The sequence below is a fragment of the Haliaeetus leucocephalus genome, unplaced genomic scaffold (assembly GCF_000737465.1).
Source record: "Haliaeetus leucocephalus isolate CR32 unplaced genomic scaffold, Haliaeetus_leucocephalus-4.0 Scaffold157, whole genome shotgun sequence".
Lineage (NCBI taxonomy): Eukaryota > Metazoa > Chordata > Aves > Accipitriformes > Accipitridae > Haliaeetus > Haliaeetus leucocephalus.
In genome coordinates, this window is record NW_010972593.1 from 639,062 (window position 1) to 662,666 (window position 23,605).

The following is a 23,605-nucleotide window of genomic DNA, read 5'->3' on the forward strand; positions in this document are numbered from 1 at the left end:
GCCCGGAGGGCGCGAAAGGCCGCGGGCCCGGGGGCGGGGCCCCCCCCGCCGCAGCCGCCGCCGCGCCCGGCGGCCCCGGGGGACGGTGCGGGCGAGGCGCTGCGGCAGCGCCAGCGGTTTCCGCAGGGAGTCTGCGGAGCGGAGCAGCGAGGGGGATACAGCTGAGGAATGAAGGCAGCCGAGCCGTGCTCCCGGAGCAGGGGAGAGCCGGGCACGCCCCAGCGAGAGAGAGCCAGAGACAGGAAGGAAGGAGCAGGGCAGCCCGGGAGAGAGCGACCGAGAGAGGCGAGCAGGCAGCCCGGGCGGTCTCACTTTCTCCCGCAGGTCTCGTTCCAGGTCCAGCTCCCGCTGGAGGACCTGGGCGCGATCCTCCGCCTCATCCGCCTGTTGCTGCAGGCACTGGATCTTCCTCTTCACCGCTTCCAGGGAGCTCGGCGCGGCCATGGGCGCGGCGCTGGCGGCGGGCAAGGCGCGGAGGTGCTGCACGTGGCGGCGCGCGGCCCCGCGCCTTTCAATGGGCCGATGACGTCACGCGGCTGGAGGTGGAGGTGGTGGGGGGGTGTGGTGACGTAGCACAGAGGAGTCGGCGCAAGCAGCGCCGGGACAGTCGCGCCCCGGGGCCGCCCCGCCCGTTCCCCCGTCCCCCATCCCGCGGGGGGCCCCGCTGCAGCCCCGCGCCCCGCACCCCGCTCCGCGATGCCAAACCCGCCGCGGGACTGCCGGGCTCCCCGGGTCAGCCCGGCCATCCCGAGGACCCCCAAAACGGGGTTCGGCAAACCGCCGCCAAGTCCTGCCCTCCGGTTCGTTACTGCCCTGGTTGGGCCCGCGCAGCCAAGCGAAGCTAAACCGAACCGTTCCGACGGCAAAACGACCGGGGCGTGCGGCTGGGGAGCGGGGACCGGTTTTTAAGCCTGCTCTGTGGCTGAAGCCAAACTGCATCCTTAGGCCACAGCAGATCCCTGCTTCTGTCCCAGCTTCCCTGAAAGAGCACCATCTTGTTTGTTTCGATTAAAGGAGATTTCACCTTTCCTTAAGAATTCCCGCCCACAAACACCCAACACCGCCCCCCCCCAGTTTCAGAAACCCCTGATGGGTGCAGTGGTAAAAATTCCCCTCTGGGTACCCGTTCAGCCCTGCGTGGCGCTGGCTCCCGGGGGGAAACTGCCTGTGCCGTGCGCTCAGCGCAGAACAGCCAGCCCGAGCTCGTTTTGGGAGAGGGGACAGGAGACTTAACGTCCCTGAATCCTAACACTGCCTTTCCCATCCCCCGATCTGAGTGCTGCAGTGCAAAAACTCTCAGCGATTCTCATCATCAGTGTACAACATACATACTGCAAAACACGGAGAGCATAGTTGCAGGCAAATATTAGCCATAGGTACGTACATCAGTGGCCTTCTTTTCAGCCTGCTCTAGTTTTTCCTGGGCATCTTTGAGAGCCTCCGAGTACTTATCCAGCTCATCTTCAGTTCCTTTCAACTTTTTCTGCAGAGCTACCAGCTCATCCTCTACCTTTCAAGAGAGAAAAAAAACCGAAGTAAACATTCTGGTGTATTATCAGTTACAGTCTGATCTCTTTACTATTAGTTTTAACCTAATGTAACATACGAAGAGTCACAAAAGAGCAGATCAAAGTTCTGCTGGGGCAAGTAGTCTGAAAATGACTGGTAGCAGTTGCCAGGCAAAGATCATTAAAAACATACCACCCTTAGAACAATATTTCCTGCCACCGCACATACAGGATCTGATTTAATATGTAACTTGGTATAAGCCCTTTTTCACCTCATTTCTATTTTGGACTCCACAACACCCTGCAGCAGTTAATTCTACAGCATAATTATAAATGTTTAAAAATTATGTCCTTGTGTTTGTTCTAACACTATTACTTGATGATTGATTAGGAAAGTGTTCAGTTCCCGTATAGCTAGAAAAAATGAGTGGTCATTCCCTAGTCATCTTTTGTATGTTGTTCAAGACACTTCAAATCAAACGTGATACTCTGGAAGCAGGAGGGAACAGGTCCAGACCCTGCTGTAAGCAGGAGGTGGGGCTCGACGACCTCCGGAGGTCCCTTCCAACCTGAATTATTCTCTGCCTAATTGTGGGCCAACAAGGTATGTTCCATCCTACCAAGAGGTTCAGACTCTCTCCTCCATACCATATAAATCCGTATTGTACGCTAGAATGGTACTATTTATAACCTGCTGGGAGACTGTTTAATGACAAACTGTCTCATGCTCCCTGAAGAATTTACATTATCAGGCGGCTTGCTGCTGATAAGGGTGCAGCCTGCAAACCCATCTGCTCCATCATTTCATTTGCAATACAAAACAGTTCAGTCTACAGAGAAACGGATTTAACCATTTTGCTCCACCTTCACATAAATTTAGTCTATCAAAATAGTTCACTCAAAATAGTTTGTGTTTTAGTGCACTGACTTTCTTCATTCTAGCTTCAAAGATAGCTTTAATGACATTTTTGGTAGCATGCTGTTCTTGAACGTTGTTATGTTGCTATACTTCTACTCAGAGTAACCAGATAGTGTGAAAGAACTGAATATGCTTGCTTAGACGCTTTAACAGAGGGACAGTAAGCAGGATGAAGGAGGTGATAAAATCCCTACTTGAGTACTGTGCCCACATGAAAAAAAAAGCTGAAAAATTTCAGACAATTCAGAAAAGAGGAGTAAGATCAAAGATTTATTATTCTCTTTTAGCTTTTTATTGTGAATTACCCTCATATAGATACTTGAAAATTCCCACAAGTGTGTCATTTATCAGTCTGTAGGAAATCACCTTTGATAACTAAATGTAAAGGAAGGCTAAGCATTCAATCACCATTAACTGCTCTGAATAACAATCTGCTGTGGCTGTTACTGAGTGCAGAAAGATTAGCTGGGGATACTGCGGCCCAACAGAACAGCATCGGATCAACACCTCTGAAGCTAGGAAAGAAATAGGGACTAGGTACACAGGCGATGCATGCAGCTTGTAGAAGCTTACTGTAATGACACAAAAGAGACAAGTAGTTTTCCTTATGTTGGGGGTGGAGAGGGAAGACAGCAGCAGCTGACCCTTTTGGAAACTTTCTTCCTCTTGCTTTAGCTAAATGGATGATCAGTTGAAAGTTTAGTTAAGTCATCCAGGATCTCAAACTGAACTTGAATGTTAAGAAATATTTTGCCAAATGAATGCTAATAACGTATTATAGCAGTCTGGAAGATGTAGCAGAAGCAGCCACATTCAGAGGATGTAAAAGCAAAAGACATGGTAATTTTACAAGAAGTGCTATAGGAAACTTGAATGTAGTCAACTTACATTTCAAGATCACTCTGAAAATACTATAGCTCAAATATGAGATAGATACCCAGAAAACAGAACATTGAAAAGCAAAAGAATATGAAAATATTATCACAAATTCAGTTAAAAGAAGAGCTTTCAAATTAAGGTATTTCTGATTATTCTTAACAAAAAATAATACAACATATCTACTGTTGAGTCACAGCTGGCACCTGTAAGGGGCACTCTGTATACCAAGGACTAGTCAAGTGAACTTTATTAATTCACTCCAAGGAGAGGCTCAATTAATGTTTAAACACAGCTGACTCTTCAGGAGGTATTAACACTAGTCCTACAGGTGTTCAAAGTATACAGCTTTGATTTGGAGTATGTAAGGTCTTTTCCATGGAATCAGAAGCACAAGAAAATTAAGGCAATTATGTAAGATTCAAGAGAAGTTAGACAAAGCTCTCTTAAGAATCTGTGGATAGTGCTAATTTTGCAAAGACTCAGATGGCTGAAAGGAGAAGTTAATACCTAGCCCTGGCTGTATGAGTGTAACATCACAAAAGGCAAAAGACTTGAAAAGATTAGCAGAAAACCTGACTTCAAATTATTTTGCTTTCTGAATCAGAAAGTTGCAACATAGTATTTTGTTACACTTACTTCCACAGCACACATGCTATCAGTGATTTTATTTCTACTTACCTGTTTGCATTTGTCCTCAGCTGCCTTCTTATCTGTTTCAGCCTGCTCTGCTCTGTCAATGGCATTCTCCTTGTCCAACTTCAACATCTGCATCTTTTTCTTGATAGCTTCCATTTTTGCTAAAGGATAGGTTGTATATGTCGCGCTACTGAAAGAATTCTGAAGAGTAAAGTTTTAGATTTTTACCAGCTTGGGCAGAGAAAGAAGTTCTACCCAGCCAAGTCACAGGCAAAATGAGCTCAAGTGCTTGTAGACAGTGCTTAAACCCAGAGACCCCCTGGACAAAACCCAGATCTACTGGCCTCTTCTCTGATCTTTCATACACAGCCTTTCTAAGGAATGAGCTGGAACAGACTCACTAGAGGAATCTTCACCACTCCATCATCTCCTTATTTGGGTCCTGTTTTCTTAAAGAGAAAACTGTTTCCATTTTTAAGCTTCTGACAGAAGCAAAAGTGTTGACATATGAACACATGCTTGAAAGAAAGCTTATTAGCACCCCTCCGTGTTTGCAGAGCAATTAAACAGCCCAATAGATCTATGAGGATGGCCTGGCTTCTTACAATAATGGCATAAGACTATTGAAGCAAAGGGAAGGATCTTTTTGGATTACTCCAAAATAAATCCATGCATAAAATAAAATTTAAAAAACCCTACCCTTAAGAGGTAGCTAAATTTATGTTATAAAAATATGCAGAATATGCTATGAGGCAGCAGGGGTTTTGCTGTGAATAAGGACTGGTGTTAAAAGAACTAGCTATAACCTGTAATAGTATAATACACAACCGAGGTCAGATTTAGATCCCAAGTTCAGGCTCAAAGACATTCAGTGAGTTTGAGTGCCTGTCTTTGAAATTTCACTCACTAAATACTTAGGGAACTGAACAATACACCTGAAGTTGCAGGCTGATGAGCACTGTAAATTATTTCTTCTATGAAGGAGTCACCTTCTCTCTGAGGCAAAGCAACAACAGGCTCTGGGAGGAACATCAGGGGCAGCTCCACTGAGGACACCAACAAGAGCATCCAATGGCCCTGGGATGAGCCCTATTTCCTTTCACAGTCTTATTAAACACAACCCCATACCCCCAACTGCCCTCTCCCATCCCTTCATATGCTCTCGCTTAGCTTCATAGCCCCTGACACTTGCTTTGTCCTTACTTATTCCACCTCCCTGAGCAGACTGAAAGCACTTGTTGACTTTGCTACACAGGGACCTGCATGCCCTCATATTCCCCCACTTCTTTCCCAAATTCAGGTCCCATTAACCACTCCCTGATCCTTTCCTCCCTGATTCTGCCCCGGCTCTGCTCTCCACAGCCTTGTGCTCCCTCCCAGGCAACACATAGCCCAGGCTCTCTGCAGACCCTCACAAACCCTGTCAGGCCTTCCCTCGGAAGTGCTCCCAGCATCCCCAGCCAGGAGGGGTACCAGAAGACTCAGCACAGGACCCAGGAACTCCCTCATCCTCTGGAGTGAGCTGGCATGGCACTAAGAGGCCTTCAGGACAGACTTCTAAGGAAAAATTGCCTTTATTTAGCTACACATGATGGCAGAACGGACACAAAGCCAATACCAGCACAATGCCCATAAGCAAGGCCAGACTCCCACAAACCATCCCTGAAGCACCACCAGGCCTGTCAGAGGACTCACTACACTGCTCAGGTTGCCTTTTGTAAGAGATTTCCTGTTGTTTCGAGTCAAAATAAAAACAACACCCACACCGCTACTAAAACCAAGACCTCAACCCCCGGCAGCCCCACCCGATGCCTGTGAAAGAGGACTTCGCCCCCTCCCCGGCCCATCCCAAGATGGCTGCCAGGAAACGCCCCGAAAGGCTGTGTGGTGGCGGCGCCAAGATGGCGGCGCGCCCGAGGACTACACTTCCCAGAGGGCTGTGCGCCATCGTCCCGCTGGAGCGCTCCGGCCCCTCCTCAGCGCCGGACCGGGCACGCCCAGCACCTCCATCCCTCATTAACGGCAATTAAGTAACGCCAGGTTCAGCCGCTTGGGTTTCCCCCCCATATGTAAAACAATGCTCGGAATTTTTAACAGCGGCAAGTTGAGTGTTTGCTGGGAAACCGGTGCTGGCTCTTCCCGATCCGGTGTGTGCCTGTATTCCTTGGCACGCCTCACATAATTCAGTCTGCCTTTTTTCCCCCAAATCGCCATATTTGCCTCCCCTCCTCTGGCCCGCGGGTACCGCTGCGACAAGGTGCCCCCATGGGTGTTTTTTTGTCCAATTCCGATGATTTGAACAAAGATAAAAACACGCAGGTCCTGAACCTGGGAAGAGGTTTAAGGAGTAGGGGCGAGGCACTAAATTAACCTGCAGAAATGGCGTTAAAAACTACTCCACCATATTGATCACTGTAACACAGCTTGCATTTCCCCTTGCCCTCCTCCCCTGTGAGTTTGCTGGCTCAGCCCTAGCCGAGGGCAGCGGGTTGCCGCAGGGATTTGGGCCGATGGCGGAAACCCGGCCACCGAGTTAGGGTCAGCGCTGGTGGTCGCAGACCGGTGCCAAAGTGCCGGAGGAGACACGCGGCATCCTGGCAGCTGCCGCCTCTTCGGCCAGCCGGTTGCGGTGGAGCCGTGGCCATCTCCACTAGTTTCCTTTGGAGCAATGTATGCCTTTAATCACTTTCTTCTAATGGCTGCGACCCAGTGGTCCAGCTCACACGCTGCTCCTGTGAGTTCAAACCAGTTCGCCATGTTTTATGGCTTCTTCAGGGCTTCCCTCCCTTGATCGTGCCGTTGTTACCGAAATCTGGAATAAAACTCCTTAACATCAATGTGAAGTTAAGAAGCAGGCACTTTGTTTATTGCAGCGCTGGGGACACAGGGGATCGCTCCTCCAAAGGCATGTCCAACTTAGTATCAAAATCCATCAGTTTTTATAGACTTTTTCTGTCAGGTCATTGTTACATAAGCTCTTTACATAAAAATGCATACTATGCTCGTTCTTAAATTTAACCTTTATAATGATTGGTCCTTTGATTATATAACCTTATCAATATTCTTATTTAAAAACAATCATTGGTCAATTTCACTTAGCTCTACTGATTGGAATCTTCGATACTCAAATCGAGATGGGAAGGGTAAGGGGTTTCCAAGCAGCATAACTGGTGTCCATGACAGTTTCCTTAGTTTCCTGAAACAAGACATAGAAAACCAGTAACTTCCTGGTGAGGTTTCTATGGTTAGCTATTTCAGACTTCAACACTATTGAGGTTCCTACAGTCACACGTAACACAGTTCCTAAAGTTTCTATGGCTACATTTCAAACTTAACAATCCTATACATTATGCTTCACAATTTTACTTCTTAATCAAACCTAACTCTTCTATGTAATTAAATTGTGATTTCTTTATCAGAATATTTGCAACACCGTCGCTGGCACCCTGCCTCCAGGCCGGACCCTGCAGGGCTGTACCTGTTTCACACTGTGGTCTTGCACGCCACGAGGGGTGGATGTGCCACGGGCCTTGTAGCTCTTTTTCAGAAGGAGCAGGTTTTGGGGTGCAGGTTTGGAGATGCATCAAGTGGGGGAGGAAAAGGAGAGGAGAAGGACTGCATTAGCCCTGTCTGACCTGGCACGTGGGAACTTATGTGATGGAGGCAGATGCAAGACTGTGCACGCCTCCCCCTTGGACTACAGCTGCCATGTAGCCTTAGGTGCACATTTTGAGCTGTTTCTATGGCTGCTCTTACAGGCTCTTCATAATTCCTGATTACTGAGATGAGCAGAGCTGGCTTTCCAGCCAGCTCACCAGCCCCTCTCCTGCCGCAGGCTCGGGGAGGCTCAGAATCAGGGCTGGGGAAGCGAACGCTGAACAAGACTCTTTTGCCTTTGTATTTCTACTGCAGGAAGATAATTTTTCTAATCAACTCCGTAGCATGACTCAGAGCCACATTTAGAAAGGAACATCAAGGAACATGTCACCCTGTGTAGCCCTTCAATCAGGTACATTCCCTTCTTCCCCTCCCTGCTTCACGAACTGGAGAGAAATACCTGAAAAATTCACTCTGTTCCCTCAGTAATGATAATCCTGTCACTCCCACAGCCTCTGGCTTTCATTAGCTTGGGAAACAGTGAGCAACCAAGAGAGAAAAAAGAGCCCTCCAAACCATTTCTTTTTTCTTTTTTTTGGGGTGGGCAGGAAGGTGCTTTACAGGCTGTAGGAGTTCCTTTGTTTTTCCTTTTTTTTCAGAGGGATTGTTTGGGCCTAGCAAGGCTTGGCAAGGTTGGGTGTGTAAATATGAGAGGATACCAGAAGGAAATGAAGTTGGATTGTTCGAGAGTGTGCTCATTTCTTTGGCAGCACGTTGCACGGGAAGTGCGTCGCAGCAGGCGTTTTAACAGACTGCGATGGGGGGTGGGGGGGTTGGACCTGTGGCCTAAAGTCTGGCAGGTCTCAAAATTTTCTATGCTCTCAATCCCTACTTATTTTTATTGCCTAGAAGTTAGCTGGGACCCACACCATGTCCCATTTTGCTATCTGGGAAAAGCAGACACTTTATATGCCCGTTTTCTTCTCCAGCTCCTGCTCCGTTCTAAACTCCTGGTCATAAAAGATCACCTTCCTCTCTTTCACATTGACCGAGCTCCAATTCCTTCTCATATGCAAAGCTACATATGTCAAGGCTTGAAACATTTCAAAGCAGAAGGAAGAAGCTGTTGATAATCCTTTACCAAAATTCCTTTGGTTTCTTAATGTAAATATCTCCTAGTAGTCCACTCCCTCTTGTAAATTTTCTGTTCTAGAAACTATATAATATGGCGTATCATTAGCAGTGCACTTTAGCAAAGGTGGCACTAGAATTAACATCAAACTTGTCTCTTCCTGGCATTTCCTATTAAATGACAAAATCCATAAACCCTCATATCTCACTGAATTTCTTTTCTTTGTGGGTTCTCCCTGCAGGGCTGTTGCCCAGCATGAAGGGTATGGCAGGGCAGTAACAATCTGTAATACCCTCTTTCTGATGCTTTCTCATTAAGTATTGATTACTCACCACGGTTCAAGACAAGGTACTGGGCTAGGTGTGACCAAAATGGTACATCTACTTTTCCCATGCCTAGATCCAAGGGGAATTTTCCTCTTTTCTTAAATAATCCCGGTTATCTGCATTTCCCAGCAGGGTCTTGAACACCTGAGATGCTGAATTTGACACAGTTTTCAGTAGGATGGCAGAATTCACCCAGCACCTGAAACATGCACCTGCTTGGGAAGCCTGTCTCACTGCAAGTATCTGGTACACCAGAAGAAAGCAAATCCCATCCTATATGCATGTTAACGTTCCTGGCTAATACAGAATGGAGTGGAGAGGATGCCAGAAGAGGAAGAATCAGCCACCTCTATCCCAAGACTTTGGCTACCCTTCCTTTCTCTGGGCTGGCTGTATTGCCTTCACCGATGAGACCCATGCAATCGCAGAGAAGTATTTGCCTTTAGACCAGAGGACAACCATCTGTATGGACCATCCCCTCTTCGGTTACTTTGCTATTACAGCCCATTTCTGGGCCACAGTGAAAGCTTTAAGCTCTTCCTTGCCATTAGATGGCAATGTAGATCCACAAATCCTCTTTCTTCCTTGAGCCCCTGGAAAACCATCTTGCTGCTGGTGGAATGGCTGGTAGAGCCTCAAATCTATTTCTGCCTACCTCACCTTTTAAGACTGAGGCATCCTGAATTGGTTTCGCCTGCAAATGAATGGAGCTGGCTGCCTGGGATGCCAGCTCCTCTGGAGTCCTCAGTGGCATGAGCACTCACTCTCTCTCCATCTAGGACCTTCCTTTGCGCACAGAGGTTTATTTTTTTCACTCTTCCAGCAATTAATTAAATTATCTCTTGTTTTGCTGTTTCCACAAGCATTTTGCTGTCTTGCTTGTTTCTCAGCTTATTGCCAAATCTGGCAGGCAAGTAAGTCATGGGCTGCTGCAGGCCAAACCCTGGAGGATACAGACTTCTTCCTAGGGTCATGAATCTCCCATCTGGAAAGTTATAAAGAACTGCAGTGAGAAATAACTACCACCGCAAAATGCTTTCCTCCATATCCATTTTTCAGCTTTTTCATTGTCTGCACTTGACTGGTTCATTTAACATGTGCGTTACTGGTTTTTTTTCCTTCACATTTCCTTTTCCACCAGAAACTGTCACCAACTCACATCCAACTTCTGCGCAGAAAACTTGCAGGTTCATTTATGTTCCAAAACCAGGCAAGTTTTCTCCTTCAAAGCTGAATATACTCAGCTTTTTTTCTGGAGTCTGTTTAAAGTTCAATCCTAGGCCAAACAGAGTCCAGCAGCTCCCAGTAACGCAATATTGATTGATGCTGGGCAGCTAGCCAGGGATGTTGTAGGGCCTTTTGGAGTCTGATTCAGATACTGCAGCAGGATCCATCTGACTTGGTAAATTCAGCTGCATTAGTGGCAGAAATCCTCATTTGTTCCAAAAAGAATGAAACTAGGATCAGCCCCCTTTTTGTGACAGCTTTTTTAAAGATCTGTTATACTGCTGGAGCAGATGGAGAGCTCCTGACTGTGGTCTAAAACAGGACAGGATGACAGGGACATTTTCCCCTGTGCCAGGCAAGGATGGGAGATTGTGGCTGGGTATTCAGTGGAACAGAGAGTCCATTTGGCCTGGGAGCACAGGACCCTATAGCTTGACAGGCAGATGACAGGACAGGGTCAGTGCAGAGACTGCCACCTTCCCTCGTCACTCACACCTCCCGTATATGTTAACGTAAGCACCTTGCAGCTTTTCTGGATTTTAAATGGTCTAAACAGTGAGGATTTTGCCCCTAATCCCCAGGAGAAGTGCTTCTCCATCACAGAAAGGCTCTTTCTATTCCTGGTGTGCAAGAAGTTAATAGTATTCCTAAGCACTCTTGCAGATGTGAGCAGTATGTTGTAGATAAGTTATATCAGGAGAAAGTGTTATCACTTGGGCTTACATATTTTGTGCTTATCCATTGGACTCTAAAAAGCCATTGCATTTAATTATCCATTTCTCAAAGCATTTATTAATCATTTTTTAGCTCTTTGTTCATTTGCTGTAGATGTAACTTGACATATAAAGTGAGCCCAGTCATTTTATAACCAAGCACATCTCAGGAGGAGGAAAGCACTGGGTGATAGGAAAGGCCTTACTCATCTTGGCACATGGTGGTACAGCTCTAGGTAGGGCCTCTGGGTACTTCAGGAATATAAATACTAGTGCCTTAAGCTGCCCCATCACCTGAGATATCTGGGGCACTGAATGAATTAGGTGGCTGGAGATTTCTAACCTTAAGTTATCACTGTAAAGCCTCGTGATTCGTCCTGCATGGCCATTCAATTCCTGTGAGTGAATCTCTCCCAGCCATGTGCTCCCCAGCACCCACTGTGGGTCTCGGAGCTCACAACACTACAGCCTTCCCTCTGCACCATCAGTTAATGGAGCAGGAGGACAATCATGGGGTAGAGAACGTGCCCGCCACCAGAATTGTGTACTTAGGGGAGTCTAACAAAAAGTACAGAGTGTTGTAGAGTTGCAGGTATAAGCATGGTCAACCTGACAAGGGCAGTCATCTCTCACACTTCATCCCTTGCTGTCTATCTGCTCCCAAACACAAACTCACCCCAAACAAACATCAGAGGAACATCCTTAGTTTTCAGCATTACTGACCACATGACCTGGGATCAGAGAGCTTCAGGAAACAGCAAAGTATCTTCCTTGCCAGGAAGACCAGCACCGTGAGAGTGCTTTCCCCAAAGACTTACAGGCTCTGCCAGGGGAATCACTGTTGAATTTTCCCCAGATGTTGCAATTTCTCTATGATTGCTACCAGGAAATAAACCTTTAATAAAGGTTTCTTTATTTCCTTATAGAGCAACATCCCACTTCTCCTCTGTTGTCTTCTGCAAGGAGAGCAACACAGCAAGCAGCAAAACACAGTTATTGCCAAACAAACAAACAAACAGCCCACCTAAGAAATTAGTGTCTCTATTCTGGCATTATAAGATGACATTATAAGGCCCAGGATCATCTCAACCAGCTTGAGACATCTTAATGAAGCACCTAATTTAGGCAGGTGTTTCTCTTTTGCTGTAGTCAATGGAGTAAGGAAGCTTTCAGAACGGAAGAGGACACATTTTATAAATGCTGTTGCTTTATTTCTCCCCCTCCTAAAAAAATCATAGCCCACCTGGGTTTTAAATTGCTTTTCAGGCTTTTCTAATGAATGTTTCTCTGAATGTTTGCATGTCTTCTGTTTGCCCTCAATATGGGGAAAAGCTTAAGTCAATAAGTTTTTATTTGGTTTGTAAATAATGCCAGAGTGACACATTATTGCAGATTCTCAGAACTCTGACTCCATGTCTTGTCCTCCAGATATGACATGCCAGAGACATCACCCAAGTAGGCTGCATGGTGCAGGGTAGGGGATGGAAATTAAAGTAACTTTGACAAAAGACCATCTAGAACTTTATCCTGTACCTCTGTTTAGCCCACCAACTGTCAGGAGCTGGTGAAATAATTGCTTTGGACAGATAATAAAACATCCTCCAGCAAAACTAAGGTACTTAATATACTGCCCAAGTCAATTTCCCTTATTTCTGCTGTCCTCTTGCTTTTAATAATGGTTTAATGAAAAATTCAAAATTAATTGGAACTGGCATTAGACATTCACGTGTTCCAGTGAGGGTTTCACTGCTTCAATATTTCATAAGCTGACTTCACTGCTAGGCTTCTCCTTATCCTGGCTTTCATAGGCTAGAATATAATCTTTTTTCATAAAATGAAGGGTCCCAATATGGGCGGATGGGGGTACATGAGAAAAGTTTGCAACCACATCATAGGCAAAGAAATAAAAATAACAGCTGTGTTTTCTTTCTGCCACCATCCCCCCTTTCTATGTAATGATACGCATCTGAGCCTTGACTGGAAAGAGCTGTCCTAAAAATAAACAGGAGCCGTCTGAAAGGTGTCTGAGGGAGGTATTTGGCAGCTGTCAGGCTGTCACGTATGCTAGAAGGATGGAGCTGATGGACTTGCCGACACCAGACGGGCTCTGCTGAAATAAGAATGCCTTATGCTTCCCTTGGCACTCACTGGGCAAATTCTGTTGGCCAGAGCCATCAGACCTCAGTGTGTCTGGGGCCTGATCCAGTTCTGATTGCCGTCAATGAGAGTCTGCCCTTGGATGGCAGTGGGAATTGGATCAGACCCTTGCTTTACCTGTGAGACTCTGGCTTTACACCAGGGATGAATTTTGGCTCCCCAAGTGAATGTCACCCCAATGGAGAAGAATATGCCAGGCCCCAGGCTTGAAAGTTTCTGTAGGTCTCTGAAAATGAGACCTCTCACTGAGATGCCTAGATATGGGGACCAGAGCCTAACCTTTGACATTTTTTGTTATAACGGCTTTGTACCACCCTGTGCCTCAGTTTCTCCTTCTCTAATGGGGGGCATGTTGTCCTGTCTTCAAAAAGATTAGTGACATATCTGTAGATCCAGGCATTTTTAAATGCATCCAGACCATGACTGTGCTAAAAGCTGTTCCTATTTCCCACAAGGCGCTTAATGGACACGTGTTACACCATGCAGCAGTCATGAGATGAGCAAACAGAAACACAAAGGCATGACATGACTCATCTGAAGCCTTTGCAGCACCTCAGTGGCACAGCGAGGACCCAAGAATCCCAGTCCCCACCAAAACAATCATACCTTTACAGTGACTGAATCTGGAAAGAAAATCTTGCTAGCAGAAACTTCAGTTCTTCTCAAGTGCACAGGGAAATCTCCACTGCCTGTGGTGTAACTGAAGATATTTGCTGCTGTTCTTGGCAGAGACATAATGTGCTGGGGAGGGAAAAAGAAGAGAGTTGTGAAGACAGGGTGGAAACCTCCTTGTTTCTCAGTGGGAGAGTGGACATCTCTCTTGTTCTCAATGGGAGCTGACTGCTGCCATATCTGAAAATCTGACAGTTTGTTTTGTTATCTAACAGGGAAGAGCAGCCCCTTTTTAGTGAAGAGCAGACTCTGAAGTCAACTATCTTGCAGTACTTTGGTCTGAAAATACCGGTCTGTGTTGAGAAGAATGGACAAGGGAATTAATTCCTGTAATATGGGCTGCAGGAAATTACCTACAAGATAAGAGGGTGACTTGATCTTTTTGAGAAAAAAAAAAAAGACTTCCTTATCTTGATGATGTTTGCTCTGAAGTATCATCTTGTGACTGCCAGAGTCTGCCTTGCAGGATCATTCAATTACAGCTGGCTCCCATGGCTGGCATTGCTTCCTTCCTTTCAGAGGTATCGTTGTATTTACTAAAGTATTGCATGTTCCTCTTGGTATTCTGAGGCCTCTGTTGCCGCCTGTTTGTGTAGCATGCCTGCAGCCCTGTGATGCTGTTCCCACTCACGTGTTAAAGGAGGATACAATCAGCCCTTCAATTAGGCAGGGATCTGAAAGGAAGAGGAAATCGAGATGATGAACCAGTGAGGAGCATGTGTGACTCAATATTAGATACCTGATGGTATGACAAGCAATGAATGAGTCCTACCCGTTTTGGAGGGTCCCAGCTTGTTTGCCTACAATAACTATACAGATCTCCTAGGGGAAACTGCACTGCACTAACAAGGGGTGTTCACACCAGCCAGGGTCTGTGTCTCCTTCAGGATGCTCTGGTTATCTCCACGAGGATTTTTTCACTATGCAGAGTACTTTTCTCTTCTTCATTAAAATGGCCATGTTGAACAGCTGTGAGGTTCCTCAACGCCTACTTTGTTGAACTGATCTACTCCACAGCTGGCAGCTTTTTAGAGCAGGAGATGTGAGGTTACTAAACCCATTCATTTCTCACATGCACCCACATTTCTAATGGCTATAGAGATCCAGCCTTAAAGTCCTCTGAGAGCCATTGGAATGAAGAGCACTTTGTGAAGACATTGTAATTATTATGGGATTTAGGGGTGTGTGGAAATGATTCATGGAGAGGTTTCCCAGCCAGCAGGCTCTTGAAGCCAGGTGAGCTCTTCCCTGGAATGTGAAGCATGCAGCACGGCAACTGGGAGGAACAGGTTTGGCAGGACATTTTAAGTTGTTCACAGCAGACAGCCTCTTCAGAGCCACATCCCTGCTTTACCTACCTCCCAGCTGGATGCTCCTCTCTGCCACACTGGCCTTGGTGAGCTGGAAAGGATGGACACGCTGCGAAGGAGCCTTTCTCGCTGGAAGAGGTACCACATTAAGGTGCACCTGGCTGATGAGGACCTGATGATGCCTCTGACAGTCAAGCCCAGAGACACAGTGATGGACCTACGGGCTCACTTAGTACGGGAGGGCGTCACTTCCTGGAAGAAGACATTTTATTACAATTCCAGGCAGCTCGAGGAGCACGAGACTCTCAAAGAAGCCAATATCCAGAATGGCTCTGTCCTGCTTCTAGTCAGCAATAAAAGGTAGGCAAGGAGCTCATCTGCAGCAGGGGCGGTGCAAAGGAAGGGGAATGCTTTGTGTATCTCAGCCCCCTGGGACGCTTTCCTGTTGGGGTTTGCAGAAAGCAGATTAGGAACTCAAACCCTGCAATTTCCAGCAGGCGGACTGAGATTCAAGGCTCTTCATATCCAGACATGCTGTGGTGTGAAATAAGGGGGTAAGGGGAGGAGGAAATCTGGCTGGTGCTGCCTGTCCTGTCTCTGATCAGGTCGCACTTTCCCGACTACGTGGCCAAACACAGAGGGAGAGACAAGACGTGCAAAAGGGGAAGGGTGATCGTGCGACATGGGGGAGTGCTCTGTGAGCCTCTCACTTGCCCTTATTCTTTCTTCTTGTGTCTGGCTCTCTCCATTTCTTTCTAGTAGTTACTTTCTGCAAGTATTTGGGGGTGGCGCAGTCCTGCTTTGACAGGGAAGAGCTGTGAGCTGCCAGCTTACAGCAAAGCACAATGAGTGCTGGACAGAGATGGCAAGAGGGTGCAGCTTCCCAAAATGTGGCCAGATCACAGCAGAAAGTACAGTGAGACTAGAGACTTCCAGGATAGGCGGTGCAAAGGAGAACAATTAGGGCAAGTATTACATTCCAGTGGGAATGAAACCTGAGATAATGGACCTGAGACCCACTGGCCCACAGGATAGTTTAGATTCAGTGGGGTGAATTTATGCCCACCTGCACTGTCTTTCCTAATGCCTGGCTGTTGCTGCCAGCATGATTAGTTCTGTGAAGCATTTGGGGGATACTGGATAGAAGAGGTGCACAGCAGAGCATGGGTGTATTGCATCTAATTCAGCTTTCTAAATCCTGAGCCCTCTGAGTTATGTGTCTATGTTGATCAGAGTTTCCTCTGCAGAAAAACCTGCGCTAAAGACTTCAGTTCCTGATTATATGCCACATACTGGAATGGTCCTATTTTCCAGTCCAGAGGCAGCTTGAAATTTCACACAAAGAAGATTTAATAAAGCATTGCCTTTCAGAGCTCAGCCAGACACAAGAGATTTCACTTCACTCAGCTAACTGCAAACCCCAGGTCACCCACAGCCCCCTTCTCCAACATCTCATTTCAGCTCTCTGATTAACTTGGCTCAGCTCCTCCTTTTCACCTTGTTTTTAATGGCAGGAGCATTTCTATTTGTTGTTGTTTCCAGTGTTTATTTTCCTAAATTGTACAGCCTGAATTTTTGAGAGTAAAAACGGATTTGGAGGGACTCAGTTGATGGAGTGCACATATTGACGCTCTTTTGACAGATGCCTGATTTCCATAATATGCTATGCACCTTCCCACATGCTGCAAAAGCAGGGCATAACTGCAGCAGTGCAAAAAATCACCAGGAGATCCTGTCCCTGGTGCGCTGAGTTCAGGGTGCCCACCTGAAGTCACTAGCCATTTTTGAAAATTTAGAGTCTGTTGCTTGAAGTGCCAGCTCAATTTTTGTGAGTACATGAAAAAGGGAGTGGGATTTCTAATATTTTTCTCCTTGAATTTCACCAAAACCTTCCTGGCTCCTAAACAAGCACCTTTGGCTGATCTCTTATTCCTTTTCCCAGGGCTGGGTACATTGTGGGGGGGTGGACAGTCTCTCCCTGAAGTCACGTCTCTCCTCGAGTTCTTGGACCTGAAGGATTATTGGGTTGTGACAACCTCAGCCACTCCCAAAGTATTTTGTGTGGCATGAGTGGTAAATGCCCAGGTATCAGGGGTACATTTCTCTAAAGGCTCATGAGGGTGACTGAGCTATTGTTGTAGCATGGTTCCCCTAGATATTTCTGAGACATGCTTGTGTGTGGCTTGGCAGTCATCGCCCTGCTCGGTCCATGGTGCTGGGCTGAGTGCAGCCTCTGTGACTCAGCACCTTGCCAGATCCTCAGCATAGAGAAGGATGGTTTTTAGAGGGCTCTCTCTAACAGTTCAACTGGGGGTTAGGAAATACAGAGTGGGAGAAGGCAGGTGCTGCATTACAACTGATATTACAGCACCATTTTGAGCCTTAAGATTATTCAGCCAGATCTTTAGCTATTAAAAATCCATGTTGCTCCAATAGCATCCGCAGAGATATGCTGGTCTGTATCAGCTGGGCAACAGTGTGCAACCTTGGGGAATATGAGTAGCCTATGCAGTGTTGGGACTGTCTAGGAGCCACAGGAGCAGAGAGGAATAGAGAACATGGTGCTGGGTTTGGCCAGCAGCCCTGAGGATTCAAGAGTTGGTTTTAGTACTTCACCGACTCAGTGAAGTATGGACCCTCTCCATTAAAGGTCAGCATCTGCTCCTTAAGTTCTCCCTGAAAATCTTGGTGTCTCCTACTTACTCTTTTGTACTGAGATGCCAGCCAAGCAGAGCTATATTAATTCCAAAAGTGGAGTTGCTTTGATTGCCAAGGTCTGCAGCTCAGTGTCGTGCCTATAAATATTAATGGTCACTCTGCATGCTATGTGTTCCTACAAGTGGCTCACGGGACAGTTTACTTTGAACCAGAGAAAACATGAAAATGACCCTATTTTTCATCCCCCCCTGCTTAATGCCTTTGTAGATAATTGGCATTTAGCATAGGCCAAGTCAGCATTTCCACTTCTTGCTCGTGTTTTCTGGGGTTTATAACTTAGTCATAAAAATTCACTTAAGGCTGCAGCTTGGCAGGAAAGGGATCAGCATTCCAGCTAATGCTGAAAATTTATCTGGACCTTAGTGTTTAAAAGTTTGAGCAAGCCATTTTGGAGTTCAGTCAACATGACCTCTCGCCCTGGGAAAACACACAGGCAGGCCAGAACAGGGAATATTGCATCCACTGAGTATGCAATTCCCCTTTGTGCAGAGCTTGTTAATCACTTTACTGCTGTACTGATTGAGATTGCAATCCTGTTGCAGTAGAGGCTGAGCAAAGAACGTGCTGAAAAACAGTTTCTGCCCTAGAGAGCTACATATTACAGTAACATGGTTTGCAAGTGGGTAAAACAAGCAAAGCAAGACTTCAAATGTGAATGAACAAGCAGAGAGAGAAACCCCCAAGCTCAGTGGCCTTGGGCCAGCCTGTGGTGTTCAAGCCATCAGTGCCCAGCGCAAGGAGACTACCAGTGAGTCTCGACATGAAAAGAGCAGCCATCCAGCACAGATGCAACAGCATCCACAAGGGCATGCAGCAGGCTGTCCCAAATGCCCAAGGCGTGATCAGTCCTGGCACTGTGGACCACGCCATGGCAGAACCTGTTTGGCTTGCTCTGGAGGCGGTGCAGGGCCCCAGAGCCAGGTAGCTGCTCAGCTGGTCTGGTGGTGATGTGGGAGTTTCTGAAACTGGCATGACTCTTCCCGAATTTTGTCTGCCACAGCGAGCTGCCCGGATGCTCCTTGCTGGGTGCATGCTGCGGAACACCAACCAAAGAAGCCTCTCACGGTGTAGTCAGCAGCGGTGTTGGATAGCGGGTGTACGACATTTGCTGCTTCTTGTTGATAATTTGTTGGCTGCGTTTTGATGTTTGATGTTAAGTGGAGGGATATTGTCTTGAACTGGTGAATCCACCACTTAACCCATGAGCTATTTCAAACAGAGGATAGAAATGGGTGATCCAGAGCAATTCCTAGACGTGCTGTGTGCCTGTTACTGACGGTAGCTGATGTACAGCTTCAGTTTGATCTGAACATGGTATAAGCACAAGCACATTGACAGAGCCTTCGCACTTGGTTTCAGGCTCCTTTCTTGTGTGGTCACCTCCAGCAGTCAGTCAGACAATGTCTGTACTAATAAATAAACCAGTACTACGACTGCTCTCTGTTACAATGCTGGAGTATTGCACTGCAGTTTTGGCCCTGTTCAGGTGCATTTCAGGAGCCAGCATGGGCCAGGGACTGTTCCTTATGGGCTGTCTGGATGTGACCATGCAGGTTTGGAGGGTAAGAATTTAATATGAAAACATTAGCCATTCTGGGCCAGCTGTCCTCTCAATGCAGAAGAAAGTCCCAGGCACATTTAATTTACTGGCATAGACTCAGCCACAGCACATGGGATCCCCTCAGTCTTTTGGAAGCTGAGGTTCATCGAGGCCAAGCAGCTATTGTCATCATATACGGCATGCCTGGAGAATGGAGTTCAGTAAGTCACTGGTGAATAGGTTAAATAAAGTAGATGCCAGCATTGAGTTTAGCAGAAGTCTATTATCTGGAATCTATTGGTGTTGTTTCTCTGGCCTGGAGCCACCTGAAAACATCTATCTCAAGGCATTAGCTCAGTTACCATAACAACTCATCTAGGAACGACTCCTGACAGCTCAAAAAGCAGACCAAGGTCCCACGTGGTATATAAGCCACTCTTAGGTCAAGATAAGCATGTCCAGGATTCTCCCTCTTCTGCAATCCAGCCTCAGTGTCTCTGGTGAGTGCCAGTGCTTATACAAGCTTTAATATGCTTGGGACCCTGTTTTATCCTTCAGAGGCAGTTCAGCCTAGTTTTCCAAAGGTCCATCCAACTCAAGGAGCTACCTCCTGGCAGAATAACAAAACCATACATCTTTGGGGAACCTGGCTAATTCCCTTATTGGCATTCAGTTTACAGTCTCCGATTTTTGGTCTCATAAATGAAAACTATGACTGAGCCACTTGCATAAGGTCCAGTTTAGCTGATGCTAAGAAACTACTGCCTACATTTGATTCCTGTGATGACACATAAGGATCGATGTTTGACATAGACACTTGGCCATGGCTCACTCCAGGCTTATATTACTCCACTATCCTGTCACCCCTTCTAACTCCCACTGGAATTCCCTGAGAAGCAGTCACCAAGCACAGCAGAAGATGTTGGATCTCTAGAAAAAGAAACCAGAAAAATAATGGGATCTACACAGTTTGACCCCACACAGAAAGCCAACATTACAGCTCAGACATGAATTAAGTCCCTTACACTGGGTTTCAGTGTGATTTTGTGATGCCTGCTCCTTGCACTGACCTTCCAGCTCCTGAGGTTGCTCAGCAATTACTCCTCAGCATGGAGGGAAGACTTTTCGCTCCCATCCAACTACTACAGACTTGCCCTGTTAAGCTTAGGCCTAGCAGCAGGCTCCAAGGCATCTCACAGTAGGATAACGATCCTTTAAATAGCACTGAGAGTCTCTCTTCTCAGGGAGAACTAATTAAGTTCTTCAGCACATGCTTAGACATATGTTGACCTGGTATGGCCTTAACAGGCCTGCTTCCATCTACTGGATAAATACCACTAGCTTAAAAAATATCCTCCTAGAGATGCGTTACTTAGGCAACAGCCAGGTGGGGGACTGACTTCATCTCTGTGGCTGAAGGTAATATTTATGTGTATTACTCACGGGCCAAGCTCTCTGTTGGTGTAAACTCCTTGAAATCAGTTAAGTGATTTTTAAGTTCCGAAAGCACCAGTACAGTTACCTCTGCTGACCTCTTGCAGTGTGCAGGCCAGAAAATGACATGTGTATTTAGCTCAGTTACTTACTGATCAGCCCAAGAAGCTCATTTAACAAAAGCAGAGAACATGGTCCATAGGATCTAAATTCCTCCCCTGTGCAGTTGCATGGGATTGCAGTAGATGAAACTGAGCTAATATGTCCCATGGGGGGGGTCTGTCTTGGCTCTAGGCAAAGAATTAATGGATGGAAAGTATATTCTAAACTAGGTTCTTTTCTGGTGTGATAATGGCACAGCTTCCTGGACTTCACTGTAGTTGTGCCCATGTATACCGGGTGAGGATTTTGCCCAGTTGGGAAAAATACCCTCTCCTGTGTCCTGGTGTTTTACGGGGTAGATGTGCTACAGGGTGGGCTCACAGCAAATCCTTGGCTATTACAATCCCCTTAAATTTCAAGTGGGGAAGCAAGTGCTAGAATATGAATCCTGTTCCTGGGTTTTGCAGAAAACCCAACCAGTGATTGATATCAGCCTAAGTAGACTTGTAGTGTCCTTTGCTAGGACCCAACAAAAAACCCCACCCCATAAACTCTGAACTCCTCTCAGTTCTGATGAAATGTTTGCAGCACAGGCTCAGTTTCTTGTCTGCATAATCACAAAGAGCAATTCACAGGAGTCAAAGGACTCAGCCCTCCACCTACTGGCTCGGCTGGGTGGGGTGGCTGCCTGGTAGAGCCGCTGCCTACAGGCCACGAGTATCTTGGTTGCAGTCCAAGGCGTGATAATGGGCTCTCTAAGCAAATGTTAGCCCTGAAGAGGTACCCCTAGAAACTTGCAAGAGCTTCAGCCTCTGTTCTAGAGACCCCAGGGGGTAGCCATAGATGATTTCTAAGGGTCTGCAGAAGAGTAACTAAGAAAGTAATCCTACTTTTGCTAAGCTTAAGTTTTCTATGCAGGGTCTGTACCCTGTCAGAAAATGTTTATGGAACCATAACCCCAGAAAACCACCATTTAGTGCTAATGCATATGCATGGGGGTGAACATGTCTAGAGCAATTCAAGCTCTGTCTTACTGTAAACATCCTCAAAGTGCTCCTAAAGCTACAGGCTGCCCTTGTTCTAAGATGAAAAATGGATTTCCAGGAGCACACACTAAAGAGGGAGAGCCTTGCTTATGGGAAAAAGGTTTACAGACAGTTGCAGATTATCTGAAGGAGGGTGAAGGCATCTTTTGCGGAAGGATAAACAGGTCTGAAACCCTGCAAGTGGCTTATCCTCAGCTATATAGTGTGACTGAAAAAACAAAACAGTCAGAGGATCAGGTTTATATTCTCCCCACGTCAGGGTCAGTGCCTCCTTGGTCAAATGCCATTTTTGATTGCATGTCTACAGTGCTCCAAGTATTTGCCTCTTTCTTATTCAGATAATGCCAAAGAGCACAGCCAAAGCCATGAGAGATGGGGAGTGTGACAAGGGCTGAAGGGAAGCAGATGGAAGAGAGCTTGGCTGTGGAAAGGCAGCCCGGCCACCAGCGTTTGGTAAGTCCCTCCCTGCACGCCAGCTCAAGGACTGTTCAGAAAGCAGCTCTGAGTGTTTTCAGCACTGTGCCCATGAATAATTAATCCAAACAAAACAACAAATAACGTTTCCTCATCAGCGCGCCGTGTGGTCTCAGCTGCCAAAGGAGAAGCGTGGGTAAGACTGACTCAGCTCCTGAGGGCAGTGAATCAGAGTGAAATGCCCATGAAAGGGTGACTTCTGCCTGGGTGATGAAGCAAGAAGGAGCTGAGGTGGACTTTGCTTAGGGCCCTAGATGGGGACATTGGACATCTGAGCCTCCTTCCGACTCTCTCACAGGATTCCTCAGTAAGTTGCTGATCTTGGCCTTTGTTTTCCTACGTGTAAGTCTGAGATAATGTAATCTGCCCTTCCTTCTACTCTTTGTCCATCCAGCTGTAAGTGATTCAGGTTAGGGACTGTCTGGGCTCCTGAGCAGTTCCTATACAGCGAGGCCCTGGTTTCTAGGTTGAAGGCTATGTACAGCAACTAAGCGCACTATAGACAGTCCTGGAGTTTGACAGCCTTTATATATCCAAAGGACAGAGACTGGTTGGTCACTGTTACAGCGACTACCTCACCTGACTTTAGGGACCCATTGTTACACCAAAACTGCCTTATTTTTGAGCCAGGGTTTATAAGGCAATGAGCCTCTTTGTGTTGTTCTTCCATCTGTGTGCCAGTCCCCCTGCTCCAATAACTTCTGAAACAGCTGACCTGATTCAGCCCAGTTTGATAGAAAGAGAGAGGTCTCACAGACCCAGGATTCCTGCAATTTTCATGAAAAAACAGCAGCTGGATAGCAGAGAGACAGAGTTAATATCCTACTGAAGGAAAGGTAATTACACCTCTTGTTCCCTATCTATTTTGAGATGCAGCAGCCAAGTGACCAGCTGGCATTTAGATACTGGCTGGTCAATCAGTACCTGCCTAGCTTCAAACCAGCTCCTGCACTTGCTGCCCCTTGCCTGCAAAGCAAGAAGGTGTTGGAAGAGCTGAGGGCTTTGCTGAGGAGGTCTGGAGGGGATAAGGGTGCCCTAGGGATATTACAGTGAGCTGGGAGCACCAAGAAAGGAAGAAATAGAAAGGAGTTGTAATACACAAATCAGAAGAACAGGTTTCACCACTTCCCTTGCTCACACAGCAACTTGATTTTTAGGTTCAAACTAATTTTCAGGACAAAATGGATGTTTCTCTAACCACTACAGTACTTTCCC

The 23,605-nt window shown here is 46.6% G+C and overlaps 1 protein-coding gene and 1 long non-coding RNA gene across 6 annotated transcripts in view; one reads left to right on the forward strand and one right to left on the reverse strand.

The window, feature by feature from the left end:
- TPM4 (tropomyosin 4) overlaps positions 1–4,294 on the reverse strand; it is a 9,640-nt gene extending 5,346 nt beyond the window's left edge. For 3 of the 5 annotated variants that reach the window (XM_010562230.1, XM_010562228.1, XM_010562229.1), the window contains exon 1: positions 313–491. In XM_010562230.1, coding sequence (XP_010560532.1) covers positions 313–444 — 132 coding nt within the window. In that variant the 5' untranslated portion in view covers positions 445–491. Of the gene's footprint in view, positions 1–312; positions 492–1,384; positions 1,511–3,984 lie in introns of those variants that run through there. The other 2 variants (XM_010562227.1, XM_010562226.1) reach the window with 1 other exon arrangement.
- A 10,831-nt stretch (positions 4,295–15,125) lies between these two features.
- Positions 15,126–22,678, forward strand: LOC104828515. Its single transcript, XR_774025.1, has 2 exons — positions 15,126–15,436; positions 22,255–22,678. It is a non-coding gene; the product is annotated as an uncharacterized LOC104828515 (long non-coding RNA).
- Positions 22,679–23,605: the final 927 nt, after the last annotated feature.